This window comes from Strix uralensis, chromosome 1 (genome assembly GCF_047716275.1).
Source record: "Strix uralensis isolate ZFMK-TIS-50842 chromosome 1, bStrUra1, whole genome shotgun sequence".
Taxonomy (NCBI): domain Eukaryota; kingdom Metazoa; phylum Chordata; class Aves; order Strigiformes; family Strigidae; genus Strix; species Strix uralensis.
In genome coordinates this window covers 48,280,869-48,298,272 of record NC_133972.1, presented here as the reverse complement: position 1 = coordinate 48,298,272, position 17,404 = coordinate 48,280,869, and the positions used below count along the sequence as shown (strand labels likewise).

Genomic DNA, 17,404 nt, shown 5'->3' with positions numbered 1-17,404 from the left:
GACTCTTGGGCAGCATCACCAGTGTGTAGCTCCTGTGCAAGGGATAAGTCATGTCAGGAGCCACAGGGTTGTATTGGGGTTCGGTGCACAAAATCTGAATACCATCCTGTGGATACAAGCCACTGGATCGTGACTGCTGAGAATACCCTCACTGGATTGTCCTGGAATCCCACCATGGAGTTCAGCCCAGCTGGATGCCATGGTGGAGACTTCCTGTCTTCTACCTGTGAGCAGATGCTCTCAGCTTCTCTGGGTAGGGAAGGTTGTTATCCCTGCTCTCCACAATTCTGGTAAGGCAGGGAGGACACATTCCTGCTTTTCCTTTTCACTGTATAGAGAAGGCTGAGAAGTATCTAGAGCCAAAGTCATCTGCTTCAGGACTGAAGATGCCAATCATAGAGCTTTGGTGCACTCCTGCCTTTAGAGTGAAGGTACAAATTCCAGGTGCTGAAGTCAAGTTTAATAAAGGAGTCCAGCATCAGCTCCTAGATCAGAATCTAAAAGTAAGAGCTATAGATACATATCCTCTTCTAGTGTTTCCTATTGGGTAGCTCAGCTAGTGTGGCTGTTGAATCGCAATCTAGACACATGATTCTCTCCACATCCCATGCATAGGAACTAAGAAGAGCATTGTGAGTTCTACTTCTTGGATATGGCACCTAATTTTTTAAGGATTGCAGTGCTTAACTGCAGAATGCCCAAGGCCTCCTGTTAAATTCCTGACTTGGTACTATTCGCATTTCTCAATAAGATGTTGGCTTGGTGTAGATGAAAACATTATATTTTGTTGTTCTTTTTAGCATACTAAATCACTGGATGTTTGAGGGGGTGGGGTTTTTTTGTCTTATGTTGGATATTTTATCTGGAAAAAGAAAATTAATTTTATCTAACAGGTGTTCCTTATTAATTAGGTGATAGAGAAAATCAAGAAAAAATGTGTCTGTTTAAAAATATGTAAGTAGAAGCAGTCATTCATTAGATCTGAGTTTATTAAGGCTTATTGAATGGTAGAGGAATCCAGTGTGGACTGGCAATTTAGTATAATGCAATAACCCCTTCATAGGATGTTTTTATAAGCTTTTGTCATGAATGTTTGACACAGAAAAGAGACTATATTTTTTTTATGTTTGCCTCAAAACTAGGATCCATGCAGAAGTAGAGAGTTGAAGTTGAAGTTCTTGCATGTATGTAGCAGAAGCCATATATGTCTGTTTTCCTGCAGGGAATTAATTTTTGCTTTATTTCAATTGTGCCCGTTCTTTTATTCTTTTATTTCACTGCAGATATTGCTATTGGTGCACCATTTGCAGGAGAAGACAGAAGAGGAAAAGTGCTCATTTACAATGGATACAGTAATGGGTTAAAGACTAACCCTTCCCAGGTTCTTAATGGAGCCTGGGCCTCACAGTCCATGCCTTCGGGATTTGGCTTCACTCTAAGAGGAGACTCAGATGTAGACAAGAATGATTACCCAGGTAAGATTTTTCCGTTAGAAAGGGAATTTCATACTTCCGTTCTCTGGAAAATGCATCATGCCTAAACTGCTCCTTTTGGAAGGCAGAGGTCAGAATAAAGAATAGACATTTTTTAGATAGTTCTAGCTTGCTTTCTTGAGAGTTAAAATCAGACAAAACAAATACTCCCTTTCCTGTCAAAAGTCATGATCAGAAAGGCAAGAAAGGGTTTAAATAGTTACATTAACATAAAACATGTGAAGTTTACAATAATAAAAAGCTTAACCCTTTCCCCCCACATCCAGAATGCTCTCTGCTTGTTGAACTTGTAAGGTCTCCTTCATCCTGGCATTCTTTCTTAATTAAAAACATGTTGTGTTGTAGAAGAAGGGATTGACTTGGTTGTGTTGCTAAGTTCTTTTTTGCTGTCCGAAAAGACACTGAGCTATATATAGATTCTTAATGGCTTTGACTGCATTACAAAAAAGCAGAGAGAATGCAAAGACATTGCTTAAAGGCAGATATTTCATTTGGGCCTTTCCACCCCTTTTATGTTTGCATTTTGCTATATGGACTCTTCCTTTTTAGGTTAGCTTTGATTCTTCCTTATTAGTTTACCTGACATGCATTCAAGTTTATCAAGTTTGTAACATTAGTTGAGCTTCTCCTGGGAGGTATTTATTTTTTTAAGAGGCATATTCCTAGCATCTAAGTAGTCTGAATGTTGAAGCTAATTTAAATGTGCTTGTATTTACTCTCTCTCTCCTCTAGAAGAAAATCTGCTCTGTTTCTTTTCATCACAATTCAGAAGCCTTAGCAAGGGTGTGCAGTAAAACATCATATTTTGTTATTGTGAAAGGTTCATCCACAGTAAAATGCTAATAGCCTTTACTTCCCTAACTTACTATGAAATCACTTTTGTTAGCCTGGTTATTTCAAGGGTAGTGTTCTTAAAAGCTGTACTGTTTCAAAAGTGAAAATTGTGATTTTCAAAGGGACAAAAATGGGCTCTCTTTTACCTTTTGATGGATTGTAAAAACCTTGAAAGGTGTCTTTTTCCAAAAGCAGAAGAGAGCTTCTGGGAAGGGGTGTTTACAATAGGTTTTATGGTTTTACAAACAGAAAAGCTGACTACAGAGTAATAAAGTGAGGCTATCATAAGGCTGAAGTGAGAGGATCTTTAGCATTTCAGAAAAGAAAGGGCTTTTAAACACTGTTCTGACTTTTTGTTTGCATATTGTTGATGTTGCTATTAATAGTCTTTCATTGTCCATGACTAATGAGGTTCTTTTGGACAAGGGAGTTCTTTATTAAAGTTTCAGCATTTAAACATTTCCTAAAGCACCCACAAGGCCCCCTAGCAAAACCAAAGAAAACAGGATATTGCATTCCTGGCATTTCTAAGATTGAAAAGATAGAGGGAAGGGAGAGATTCTTTCAGGTCTTCTTTGAGTGACATGGGGAAGAAAGAAGAGTAGAAATCTAACTAGTGTATTAGCATACTTTATGTGGAGCATCTTTTAAGATAATTTGTGAAAAGTTTGGGTGATGGTTCTCGATCTTTCTAAATGTGTACTGAGGAACTGCTATAGTCATTTGGGTTGTGAGATTCCTTGGAGTTATTCTACTTGTCATTGTTGGCTCCACTACTTGCATCCTACTTGCAGAATTTCACATTGTGATATGGCTCACTATGTGTTACATGGTTTGGTATTATTATGTGAATGACTTATTTTAGAAAAAAAAACCCACCCTGCATTTACTGTAACTAGCTTTTCCCTCCATCCCTCAGTTGAATATCTGGATGAGCAGTCCAGAGTACTGGTGAGAATCTGTCAGAAAATGACAATAAAAAAACATTACTGTCAGTCAACCACCTTTTCCTTAATTCACAAAGACCTGAAGCACTAAAACAGAGCTGTAAAAATAGCACAACCGTGGCACAGTTTTAGCACAAAACTAGAATGCCTTCCTATGGGGAAAAAGGAAAAAAAAAGAAAGGAAATAATCCAGGGAAATGCAGGACCAGGACAAACATGCTAGGCAATCAAGTAAGTAATCCTTCTTGTGTCAAAGAGCTTTTCTTCTTCAGCTCCTGGCGGAAATGTTGAAGGGCAGCCCTTGTACAAGGAGGAAACAAGGTACTGAACTTGGAAGGAATAGGAAGGAAGTTTTATTTTAGAAGTCAGCTGAGAGGCAGAGTATTTGCTGAGCATAGAAGGTCTAGGAAACTAGCCTTTAATTCAGTGGTTCCCAAACTACTGGTCATGACTGTGATTCAATGAGGTTTATGAAAGGTTAGAAAAAAATCTCAAAAATTTTATTTAATCTTTTTAATGTGTATATTATAAAATCAACAATTTTATAAAAAAAATAGTAAAACCAAATTATACTGACTCATTACTCTTAGAAGTTCAGTTCCCATAGACTGGGAAATGAGAGCCAGCTGTAAAGTCTGGCTGCAGGTATAAACATGTATTACCACAGTCTAAGGTGAGATTCTCCAAGAAATTAGCTTTTCCATGGCTAGAGTTCAAGTGTTGTGTGAAGACAAATGAGCTCAAAAAGGGGTCATGCTTGCAAGAAGCTCGAGACCGACATCAGTTTGTCAGGAGTCATGTAACTATAGCTGTACTTGTACAATTTACTCAGGCCCTTGTGCCTAACATTGTTCATGAGGCAGGCATATCCCTGCTAGGAAATGAGAGCCTGAGAGATGGGAGTTACTCCACTATTTCAGTTTTAGTGCACTGTGTAGCATTTGCAGAGCTTTTAGAGTTTCAGACCTTCTTCTTTAAATCAGACCATGTATTAATGTTCTTGGAGCAGGTCACAGACCTGGAGACCAGAAGATGCCACCTGTCTGTGTGGCTTCTTATCACAGACCACCGAGCTTCATCCTGGGCTCACTGTATTGAGCCCAGGAACCAGTGCTCTTAGAGACTGAGTTACAAGTTGGGGAATGCAGTTCCTAAAAAGTGAAGGTGAATCACAGTCAAATTTTTCTCCTATTCGACAAAGGTTTGAACCTTCAGGCTGAGATCTACCTATTAGCTTTCTGGAGAAGAGCAGCCATTTGGTGCAGGAAGTGATATCTTTCTCTCTTCATCCAAATGCCTATATAAGCTCAGGAACAGAGAAGGAACTAAGGAGCAGACAAAGGCTATGTAATACTCGGTGCTATTCAAATCCCCCAGCTTTTCTGTGGACAGAGGAGTGGTTTCTCCTTCCTCTTCCTGCAACTCTTGGCCAGCAAAGGGAGAGAGACCACCTCCTGCTTCCTGGTCTTATTTAGGAAAGGCAGAGGAGGACTCTCTTGTCCCTCAGGACCCCTGTTAAATAATAAATATGGGAGAAAACTGATCAAAGTTTTAATGGTGGAGTAGCAGAGCAGGCAGGGAAAAATAATAATACAGCCATACTGATACAGATGAAAGATCTGTCTAGCACCACAGCATGCCTGCAGTACTGGCCAACAACAGATGTCCAGGGAATTGTGCAGTTGTTTCCTTCCTCCCAGAATATTCACCCAGCTCTAACCAACTGGAAGAGCAAAGTGTCCCTGGGTCAGAGGTGGCATCTTCAAATTTAGTAGCCCTTGCCAGACTTTTCCACGAATTTGACCAATCAGTTGTAGGACTTGTGTGAACTTTTGGCAGCTGCAGCAACCTGTGCTAAGGGGCCCCACAGCCTAGCTGCATGTTTTGTGCAGAAGTAGTTCTTTTCACTGCATCTCATTCAAATCTTGAATGTTCCACTGGACAGTTTCTTTGGATGTGCCCTAGTTCTTATACTGAAGAGACAGTAAACAATTCTTCTTTAGCCCACTCCTGTTTTACAGACCTCTGCCATATTCTACCCCTTGGCCATATTCCATCTCTCGGCCATATGTTTTAGCAATCCTATGGAAGGAACCCTAATTTACTTAATTGTTCCTTGTGCAGAGGCAAATGGCACACCAGTCCTGCTGTACCAGATGATGGTTCAGTCTTGCCACCACTGCTCCATCTTCTTCATACATTTTTATGTAAAGAGCGGTGTGTAAAGTGTGACATGTCTGGCTGAAGCATTGCTTCTAACAAAGATTTTACCATTGACCCAGGTTTTGAACTTATCCAACATTAAAAAAAGCTGTATCTTCCCCACGGAGAAGAAAATCAGAATTAGTACTTGACAAAAAAATAACCCCACATCTTTTTCATTGGTATCAGTGATTATGTTTGTGCAAGAAAATAAAGTGAGACAGGAACTGTGGTCTGGCTTTGAGGCTACATGGCACAGCACAGCTCACCACCATCAGATGAAACCCTCCTGCCCACTGAAACAGGATACCTATATCCAAATTGCCTTTTGGGAAAGGTCCTTGGCCCAGGCTATTCCCCAGACCATTCCTGACCACTATGTGGGAGAGTACTAACTTTCACACACTAAAACCAGACCAGAGTTTGTGCTAACAATATAAAAATCTGGACAGTACCAACACAGTGCTCAAGCTCATGCCCTGACTATATTTTCATTTTGCTTGTGTAGCCACTCACTGCACAAAGCACAGGATACAGGCAGCTGGATGGCTGCCTAGTCAACATCGTACCTAAAAATGAAACTTTCTCTAGCAGGATCAGCATGCAGACAGGCTGCTTTTCCTTCTCGTTAGCAGTCCTGTCAGTGTAATGACCATCTGTCTTCAGCTGCCCTGGCATAGATGTTATCACTGTAGCAGTAACAGACTTCTACTCTCAACATTGTGAAAATACAGGGATTTTTCTAACCTTTCAACAGGGAAGATTTAGTTTTTGTTATTAAGCACAACCCTTGGTTTACATCTCCACAGCTTTCCAGGGAAGGACTTCTGTAAATTGTGTCATACTCGCAGACGCTCCAGATGTTATGTGCCCAGAACTGTTCCTTTATCTACACAGACAGGGGTGATAATATGGTAGTCTCTGCTTTGCAGGCTTGGAGGCGGTGTGAAACTTTAAACCCTGGGAAGCAGCAGAGGCAGAAAACTGTGCTGATCATCCTAACAGCTGTGTTGCTCTAAAGACATGCAGCTGCCCTCTCTCTGTGGTGGTGTTCATCCCCTTCAGTCTCAAGCAGAGTGCTGTTCCTCACCTAACAGAAGAATTGCAATGCCAAACAGTGGTGATGGTGTTAATGAATGGATGGATGCTTCTTTCTCTGTAGTCATGTAAGAGTTAGGCAGAACCTGACCAAACTTCATAGTCAGATAAGGCTAGTGAGAGGGACGCAGTAAGAGGAAGCTGATTAAGCATGTCAGTCAGATAGATTGAATGTACCCAGCCAGCTCTGTGCTTTTTGATGTGACTATTCAGGGGAACAAACAGCGTGCAGCTTTCCTGGTCTTCCAAGCATGACACTGACAAGCTTTGTAGCATACTTACTTGAGATACTCAGGATCTCTCCAGTATACTATATGTACCCAGTATTTGAAGGAAAAGACCAGTTAATCCTCTTAAGCTACATCTACACTGGTAAATTAAATATGCTGTCTTTGGTTCTGAACTGTCACTGAACAGTCCTTGTCCATACTATCAAACTCACTTTCTTGCCAAAACAGGGTTGCTGCATGCTCTCTTCTGGAGACTAATAATTGGCATGGGCCAACTGCTTTAGGGCCATTCTAATGATACCACTGCAGACAGTGCAGGTGCGGCACACAGGCACATTCTCTGGCGCTTATTTACTAACACTGACATAACTGTAACATCGATACATTTCAGTTTTCTGACAACTTGTATTCTAAGGACACATTGAAAAGAGAGGATCCGAACTCACTTATGCTGCTATATTAAATACAGACTTAATGCCATTACTTCAGATTGACAGTCATGTCAAAAAAATAAAGGAAATTAAAGAAATAAAGGCAGGGTGAGCAGTGAACACAGTGAAAAAGTGTAAATGATGGACTTTTTTTGTCAGTTTAAGTGCAAATACAGCAGTAGTTGGAAGGAATTATGTGTGAGATTCTGTGCTGCACTTTTCCGTGCTGAGGATAGGACATGGAAAAGCAGCATCATGCTGTATCTGAGGCCGTACTGGTGAGGCCCATAACACAGTTTATATAGCTCTGGGATTCTTGGTAAAGCAGCTCTTCAAGGTTTGCATAAAGATATTCTGAAATCCCTGCCTCATTGTAACCTTCCTGACCGTCTTCTATGCTGGACTATCTGAGCAACATGATGATAACTTTCAACACAGCTTCCGCTTCCACTCCACTCCTCAGTAAATCTGGGGCTTTCAGGGCCCCTTTGCTCCATCCTGAGCTTTATTTGTGTCATCAAGGCCTGGAGCAGGGAATGAAGCCTCAGCTTAGGCATGTATTTTGAATTGTAGTTTATTTTATTAATAATTGTATTTGTCTTTTTCTATTAGCATAGTTCAGTTTTCATAAGAACAGAAGAAATCCATAACTCTGCTTAATGGGGAAGAAAATTGTTTCTTTTGTCTTCTGGGCATCCATTCAAAGCTGGTCCCCACTGAGTGCTTGGAGTCTGTGATTATCTAGGTGATGGTGCCGCACTTCCAGCTGGTTCATCTATCTGCGCAGGGCTCAGGCATTTGGAGGCTGTAAGGTTTCCACCCTCACGTTTCGGCATATGTTCAGCCAGTTGATGGCTGATTATAGCTGAGCAAATAGTTTATAATGAATAACTTAACTCATTAAGCTTGCTTTTTTTCTTGTGGCATATCCTCCAGCAGACTGTGGTTTCTTCAAATGTGTTTGTGAACCAGGATGATTTAACCAGTTTCTTTTAACAGTGTGGGTGGATTCAGAGCAGTGCTTTAGATGAATTCACTATTCAAAGACTGTTGAATAGTTAGTTAATTGCTCAAATAAATTATGTACTATTGTTTCTGCTCCCTGCCTGTTTAGACACCTGTGTAAGTTTTTCTTATTAACTTAGAGTCACTCTGGAGTCAGTGCCACTGAAGCTTCATCTTCAAGATATCCCGCTTTTATACAAGTGCAGCTGTTGGCCTGTTCTTTTGGTTATTTTTAGTCAAGCCTTTGTCAGCACAGGGAAATGTACAAAGGCATCTTCACACCTTGCTATTTTTGACTTATTATTTTAAGAATAACATGTAGTTAATAGAAACAAATGACTCTAGAAACATTTTAAGAAGGAAATAAGTGTGATAATCAGACGAAATTTCCTCAGAACTTCAGTAATCCAGTCTAATCTTATTAAAATAGGAGTATTTAACAGCTCCATCTGCAAAGTACATTAACTCAAACAACAGGAAGAAAATGCTCAAGTTCCTTTCTGAGAGGCAATGGTTCTTTAGCATTCATAATTTTTTGTGAGAACAATAGGCATTGTGCCAACAATATCACAAATCGTAATCTAGTGATGATTAAATTATGAAGTTGGTCCAGGAGATTTGTGGAAGACAAACAAATTAAGTCAATGAGAAGCTGCATCTGCTGTGGTAAGAGAGAACTGCTGTGCGTGGGAGCCAGAGCAAGGGCATAGGTTCTGCCAGCAAATACAGAAAAGCTGAAGTGTTTCTACCAGCTGATTCTGTTTTCACATGAGTAATCAATCAAAAATGTAGTGACAAGCCTAGAGACTCCTATAAATATGTTAATTTTATGGCAAATTATCTGTGTAATTTACAGGTATGCTTTTATAAAATTCTTTAAGATATTTAATGAAATCACAATGTTGTGCCCAATGGAATATAAGAATAAAGCAATTAATCCCAGTAAGTAGGGATTTACTGAAGTGATAGAGCATTAACTGCCCTCTTTTGCATTTTTTTGTAATACAGCGAATAATAACATTGTATTATGAAAGGGACTCATTCAGACAAAAGGGGAGCATTGAAATGAATTAGCCTTAGGTGTTATCCTTAACAAACCTGCTACCAGAATGGTTGAAAAACAGAGAAGGATCAAGGCAGTTGAGAATGGTAGGATTGGAAGAAAGTGACTCTGTTTTGGGTGATGGTTGTTTGTAGTATTTAACTAAAATTTTTGAATAAACTTGGCTGAACTGGACAATCCTGTGTCCTTTATTATGGTCAAGCCTAAAGTAATGGCCATTTAAAGGAAATTTTATTCTGTGACCTTTCCTACTGAGATCTGGGAGTGTGGTGCTCTCTGAAATCCTAGAAAACAAATAGAAATCTGATCATGAGCCTTTTTGGCACCTGATCTGCTGAGGGAAATACAAAACAAAAAGGTTCACAAAGACTTTTTTAACAGGTTTTCCACTTATGTGGTTTTCTCACTCTCTTTTATGAAATTTCCATTAACACCTGTACTCAGATAGGATTCTAATTGTTTTCCAGTCCCTATTTATACTATGCAGTTAAACTGACTGACTACATAAAGTGATGTTTAAAGCTGTCGACAAATCATTCTGAGTCCATAAAGTCAACACTTTCATGCCTGTATCCTGGTAGAGTTGTAGTGGGGAGGTGACTCAGCTATCTATTGTTTCATTTTGGGGTTTCTCACAAGTGTAGTGTGTGCCAATTATGTAGTCCTTCATTGACTGTTGTTCTTGGCCACCATCCCCCATGAAGTGAGATGAGATACCATGCCTTTGCGATTGCTTTTGGGATTGCTGGGCAGACTCCAACCAAGTGTGGGGTGCTGAACACGATGCATGTTCCTCCCTGCTCAGACTCCCTGGGGCTGCTTCTCTCACAGGTGATGGAGATGTCCTTTAAAAATACCAGGGGATCAAAGAATTTGCTCAAGTATCTTGTTGAGGCTGGAGGTTGGACTTTGTTGATCTTCCTACTTCCTCCAGTTGATTGAAGGCTTAGTCACCATCATGGCAAGTTTCTGCCCTTTGTCACATGGTAAGCTTACAAAATCCAGTACGCCTTTCAGTGCCATCTGTGAATACTCTTTCCTTAACTTTTTATGGTAATTTTATCTCAGAAAATGGATTTTTTCACCAGACAACATCTTGCAAACCTCCCCTTCAAAGCAAAGTAAAATTTGAAATAAGCATTAGGATTGTTTAACTTTGCAGTGCCCCATGACTTCAGTTAAGTACATGCCAAGGACACTTGTTTTGGGATTAAGCTCTATGAACTTCACCAGTTGGGGTTTTAGTGCATACAACCCTCAAGCTGTGTTGAAAGGCAAATTGAAAATTCCTTCAGAGTCACACCATGCTTGGCTTTTTTTAGTTTTTGCGGTGTAGTTGTGACAGCACAGCTTATTTATTCCACAACATGAATGAGGCAGAAGTGCATGGCTGCTGCCACCAGCCCCTCCTTACAGATACCTGCTTCTCTAAAGGGTAGCAGCCGATAAAGTATATTCTCGATGAGATGACATATTCAAAGTGGTCATTTACTTAAATCTATGAGGTCTGTCATCCTCCTGAAAACATGAAATATGAGAAAATGAGGAGTGAAGGAGATTCTGTGATTCTGATGCTTCTCTCTTTCTCTCTTTATTTATACACATTTTAATCTGGACTTGAAAAATACCCTCACAAATGCAGAGGAGCAAAGGTTTTCATACACTTTTCTTCAGGCTCTGTTTGGAAGGGTTCTAAGCAGTTAAATTAGCTTTTTTGATATGTAATTCCAAATTGCTTGTTAAACCCTTATTTTTCAGCTAATGACCTTTGCATCAGTGACATTGCGTGCGTAACATTAACAAGCAATGAATAAAGACAACTTCTCTCTATTTTTAGGAGGGGAAAGATGCCAGACTTCAGATAATTTAGACATCTCATGCATTTTTTCATAGAAATTATTAGTAACTTTTCTTCTGCAGAACACACAACAAATTCAAAACTTCTGCTTATAAAAGTGCTTGGATTTGATGTGTATTCAAATCTCATGGATTCATATCAGTGTTGAAAAATTTTTTTCCAATGACGGGTATAGGAGTTGCACCCCACAAGGCAATGAAAGAAAGAATAATAAAACTACAGCTCTGTTACAGAACAAGTAGAAGCAAAGCAAAATCCCTAATAGATCTTCCAGTGAATACTCTGCTTGAATATATAATGGCTTGGTCCTTATATTAGATCGTAGATGCCACTACTGGCTATGTTTTATTGTTTGCATAGTCATTTGTAAATCCACTTTTCCTACTTAGTAGTTTCACTCATACAAGCTCTTTGTGTCAAGAATAAACATGGCTTAGACCAGAGAATAAAGGATGTCAGGTAAAAAGAGCATCCAAATGAGAGCAGGATGAGCACAGTCGTGGCTGCCCTGCTCAAATAGGGCCTTTGTGATGGTGCCATGATTGAATGTCCTCATCTTTTTTGCTGTGTCTCCAAACCTGGCCAAGGTGGCAATGAAGAAAATTGCTCATGGAAAATCAATCTTTTGGTGGCCTGGGCCTATCATTGCCCCTCTAGACCCATTACACTCTGTCTTCAAACAAACTGGCCTCTGTCCCAAAGAAACCAGAATTTAACTATCAAGCAGATGTACAAAATCTCCTTTAATATTAAAGTGGGGGATGCTGAGATAGTGGGGATCTAAGTCTGCACAGCTGTAGATACTGAAATTAAGAGTTCACTCGTACTAGTGAGGCTAACTATCTCACAGATTCATTCTTTCTACCTTCAGATTCAAACAAGCTACATTTTATTAAGGTTACTTAAGTTGTGTGTTCAAGCTTTCATTTGTGCCTATGAAGGGTTGGAGTGCTTTATTTTTTAATAAAAGATTAGATTATGAAATCATCACAAGACTAGGATCTGGATAAGTCTTGGATATCCACCTGTTTGGTCTCTGCCATAACATAGCCCTGTACTGAAACCTTTTGAGTTATCAAGTCTAGTGTGAAACAGTATATATCCTAAGTTAATTCTGTTGCAGAATTCATAAAGAGCATCCATCTGGGAACAACGGAACGGAAAGCCCTTGCTTCTTCTCTTTCAGTTTTTGTTCATAACATAATGTTTCTTTTTCCTTTTAAAAAAACCAAAAAAACCAAACCAACACAAAAAACTCCAAACACAAAACCAAAAAAACCCAACTGAATATTAAATCTTTTTTTGGGGTTACCATGGGTGCTGCTATCAGGAAGCTGCCAGGAAGAGTTCTGCCATGTGTGCTGTGTAGCCTTTATGGTGATGACTATGTCTCAATCAGTTGTTTATTTAAGAGGAAGATATCTTTAGGTTTTGGTACCCTGTGCAAGTTGTCTATAAAAGCTGCTAATAAAAAGGACTCATAACTGTCCCAAAAAGGAGATAGAAACAACACTGATTTTCTTCTGCTATTTAAAGTATTCCTGACCCTGAAGGATATTTCTCTAAGGCCAATGGAAGTAGATGTTGTACAAAAAGAGATTCAGACCCATAAACTCTCCATGCCTGCTCCTGTTAGGACATTATTCAGTGGAATTCATTGTAGGACAGGCTATTGGCCATGTGGAGTACTTGTTTAAACTTGTGAAATTCTGACCATCTGGAAAGCAGACAGAGTGCTGGAAAACATACTGCCAGACCTGGCTCAAACCCACACGGCTAATTAGCATCAAAGCTTTGTATTTGCATCATGCCCAATGACTTCAGGGCTTCTTAAGCAAACCAGTGCTCAGGCTATGGAAGCAGCAAGTAAGGGTTTGTTTACAACCCTGAGTACTGGTTTAATTAACTCATTTAGATCAGTTTAGGTTGGCAGTCTGTACCACTGCAAGGTCTGTTGTAAGACTCGGGTCTACTGAATTAGACATGTGTAAATCATCGTATGATAACAACAGTGGAGTGAAAGGGGTGCCCAGATGGAAACAAAGCTCTTCCCTTTTCTTGAACTGTGCTTCAGCTAGAGACAGCAGGAAAGTTGATCCTTTTTCCTCACTGCTTGGCTCCAGCTTTTTTCCAGTAGGCCTGAGTGGTCCAGCAAGCCAGTCTGGATCTTTCCAGAGAGCCCTGTGTGGAAACTCCAGGCAAAAAGGAAATATTTGGGACTGTAGATTCCCAACCCAGGCTGGTGTCCAGTAACAAAGATGTGCCCAAGGCCCGGAGTAGTGCTTGTGTTGTTGACCCCATCTGTTCCAGATGGTGACTGATGAGGAAAAAGATGGCTTTAGACAGGTAACTATTGTAAGCCTTAGCACATGCTGCTACAATGCTGAGAACATTAGAAACTATGAATTCAGCCATCCACTGACATGTGCATTGTATTCGTGTACACAGAGATGTAATGCTTAAAGTAATGAACAAATTACTTAAAACACAAAGCAGGATGGGAAGGAAGGAACACCATAAATTTTCCACATGGCCTGTATGACAGTGACAACAAAGTGATTTGCATCTCTTTGTGTAATGGGCAATTAAATGGTTTGGAATAAAATGTGTAGGAGTTAATGGCATCTTTCTTCGCCTTTAATACAAGTTGGAGAGAAGCAAGATTGTGGCATGGGTGACCTTGTGTTAAATAGATTGGCACTTACTGGATATAACCAAGACATTTATGAGGCCATCTCTGACAATCTGAAATGTTTTCTTTCAGGTACACTTTTGAAAAAATTACTTACAAAGGAATTATCACATTTCTTTTATGTTACTTCATTTTTAATATAAATAATCTAATTTAGACTGGAAGAAGAATGCATGAGAGGCTTCTATATAGTTCTTCTGAAGCTGTTTTGTTTTTCCAGATTTAATTGTAGGTGCATTTGGAGCTGGAAAAGCAGTTGTTTACAGGTACGTGGTAAATCCAATAGATTTTTTTATTTTACAGCTTTGGTGGGAGATCTGCAAATAAACAAATTTCACATTCTTATGTTTCCCTGGTGCAGTGTGTAAAAGGTGCTCATTACAGATGATAAGTTAAGCATCTTGTGAGAAACAAATGCTTTTTTCCCATGCTCAAAACTTGTCATTTTTAATGAAAATTTCCATGCTTAGTCTTAGCTCAAGAAACTTATGGAATGTTTGACTCAGTTAATTGTAAGAAATTTAAAAAGCATAACATTGAAAATTAATTTATTTCCTGGGAGAATGGTGCTAGTAAGAAATTTTCAAGTGACTGATTCTTCAGAAGTTGTGCACATTAAGATGTGAACTATTTATTGAAAATAAAGACTGCTACTTTTAGCCTCAGTTTAGAAAAAATGTATGAGATCCTGTTCTACAGATCACAAAGTTGTTGCTGACTATGGATTTTCACTAAATGCACTGTTTGATTAGAGGTATAAATTAAAACTACCAAATAAATAAACAAAAATCTGCTGCTGCCCTCTTAGTCTTGCCATGCCAACAGTTCTTTGGATTTAAATATTCACCATCCATTGCTGCAAACAATGTAGTCATATTTCTTGATTCCTGTCTGTCATCTTGTTGTCTGTATTCCAACAGTACCTGACTGAGAGAAGGCGTGTTCTGCTTCTTGACTGAATGTTTGTCAAGGCATAAGAATTTTGTAAAACAGGAATGTCCCTATTGAAGAATCATGCAAATACTTTGCAGTGCATTACTTTGCAGTGGCATGAATGACCGCACAGGATGTGAAGCATCGGAGAATTAGATCCAGTGTGTATTTTAGATAGCAATAAAAAATGTCTTCTATTTAATGTAAGAAAGTGAATAGCAGGAGGCCATTTCCTGGCCAGAGTGTATCTAATATGCAGTTTGTCATATTGGAGAAGCAGAATTTTATTAACTGAAATCTGCTAGAAAAAAAGGTTTTCCCTGTTGTCCAAAAATGAAGAAAGTCATTTTACTTTTTAATGGCTTGCTGAAGTAATATAGAGAAGTAATCAGAAAAGCTCAGCTGTGGATTAAAATATGAGGAAAGTAATTGTGTAATAAGATGGTTTTGCCAGAATTCTGTAAGTTACTGTAAAATAGTACTGCTGTCTTAAAAAAACAGAATGTAGACCCTTTCTTGTTTTCATTTGTCTTCTAAATTGCTCTCAGTTATAGATTATCTCATTATTTAATAACAGATTGTTATTCAGAGGGATGGTTCCCACCACCACAACTGTATATTCACATACTCAGCAGAATTTTGTGATGATTATTCCAGATTTCCAAAGTCAATTGTCTCAAGACATGTCAGACAGAGTTTATTATTGGCTCAAGATATTCTAGATCTACTTTAACCAAATTATATTTATTTTTTTAAGAATCTTAAACAGAGATAGCAAGTCTGAATATGTCACTGTTAATGGAAACAGTATAAAACAAATCTAACAATATAAAATAATGGCCAAAGGACTGCTGTAAATTCCAAAAGGCAGACTCTCCCTTTGTGAAAACCCAGTATTATGAAATGTGTCTGATTTGCCTTGGTCCCAGGACACACCTATTGGTTAACGATAGGATACTGTTTCAGTGATGCTGTTAACCTGTGATTTTTTTGTGAAGAACTTTCAAAATGTCATAGTAGGAGGTATCACAGTTTCTGACTGAAAAAAAGAGTTCTTTTGGGTAGGAGCAGCATTATAAGTGTTTTCTCCCAAGTAACCCTACATTTCCAGCTTCTTTGTGGCCGTCTCAGTGAAGTGTTTTCTCTGCTGTAACTGCTGTACTAATGTGCTCCTTCTGTATGCAGTGAACCTTATTTCTGTCCCTCAGAGCCAGACCTGTTGTGACAGTAAATGCTCAGCTCATTCTGAACCCCATGATTGTGAATCCCGACAACAAAACTTGTCAGCTGCCTGGTTCTCAGCTTTTGGTGGCCTGGTAAGTTCACGATTAGACAAAAAACATTCTCATTCTCTTTCTCAAAGGACTTCCTAACTTTTTTTGCAGTTTTTTGTTGAACATGTTTAAAGTTCGAAAAAAATGTTCAAACATGCTGAGTGCAACAGAAAACCCTATATAGAACAGAGTCGGTTTTGGTATCTTCCAGTACTTCACAGATTCTCAAAATGAACTATCTAAAAGTTGAGTCCCTTCATACGCTGAGTCTCCTTCTGCATAGGAGAATGCTCAGTGTCTTCTAGGATCAAGCTGCAAATTCATATGCAATGTTTGGATAAATGAAATATGGAACAGCTAAGACAGACAAAACACCGAAAATTGATCTATCAAAACACACATCTTTGCTGAGAAAATGTAACAGTGAAAGTGATGCAAAGAGCTGGTGGGTCCACCATTTTCTGTTAGAGAGAGATCTCAGTCCTGTGTGGAAGAGAGAAGATATCTGGCTGTCCATCCTGAGAGCAGTTCACAGGATGTTGTTGCTGGCCGCCATTGGTCAGAGGAAAGCTTCCTTTTAGTGTGTCGTACAGGACAATTTTGCATTTATCTTTAAAAGAGAAACCCTCCACCACAGTAGCATTTAACTTTGAAAAGAAAAAGTACATTCAAAAACTTGGAGCTAATTAAAACAATTTATGATCCATTACAAATATAAAATGCTTGCAGGACAGTTGGAGGCTATCTAATAGCACATAATACCACATAAAGGCACATTTACTGCACTAGAAAAAAAAGTTACTTAGGGCCCCAGGAACGGTTGATAAAAGAGGCTAGTACAAATACATAAGAAACTGTTTAAAAGTGGAAATCATAACAAATGAGGAAACTAAAAACAAAACAGAGCATAAACACATGCAAGTTGAATATAAAATACCACTAAGTCCTGCCAGAGGGACTGCAAGGAACAGATTTCTAAGACATAAAAACTAGTCATATCATTTCATTTAAACAACATCAGAAGCAGAAAGCCTGCCAGGATGTGGGCTGGATGAAAACGAATCTCAAGGTGTAAAGGAGGACTCAGAGGATAAGGTGACTGCAGAAATTTTGCATTGCTTTTAAACCAGAGGTGGTCAGAGGGATTCCCCACACCAGAGACATTCTTTATAGGAGATGAGTTCTAAAAATCTTCTGAAATGTAAGAGTACGCAAAAGAGTCCGTAGAACAAATTGATAAATATGAACCATAAAAAATAATCATGACCAGAAGCAGTTTATTTAAGAGTCGTAAAGGCACTCAACTCTGATACACTTAAACCACTAAATACATGGGCTTCCAGT

The 17,404-nt window shown here is 39.0% G+C and overlaps 1 protein-coding gene across 3 annotated transcripts in view; it reads left to right on the top strand.

Moving 5' to 3' along the window:
• Positions 1-17,404, top strand: part of ITGA8 (integrin subunit alpha 8) — a 114,740-nt gene that overhangs the window by 31,132 nt on the left and 66,204 nt on the right. For all 3 annotated transcript variants that reach the window (XM_074865064.1, XM_074865070.1, XM_074865076.1), the window contains 3 exons: positions 1,284-1,475; positions 14,074-14,119; positions 15,995-16,102. In XM_074865064.1, the coding sequence (XP_074721165.1) occupies positions 1,284-1,475; positions 14,074-14,119; positions 15,995-16,102 (346 nt within the window). The remainder of the gene's footprint in view (positions 1-1,283; positions 1,476-14,073; positions 14,120-15,994; positions 16,103-17,404) is intronic.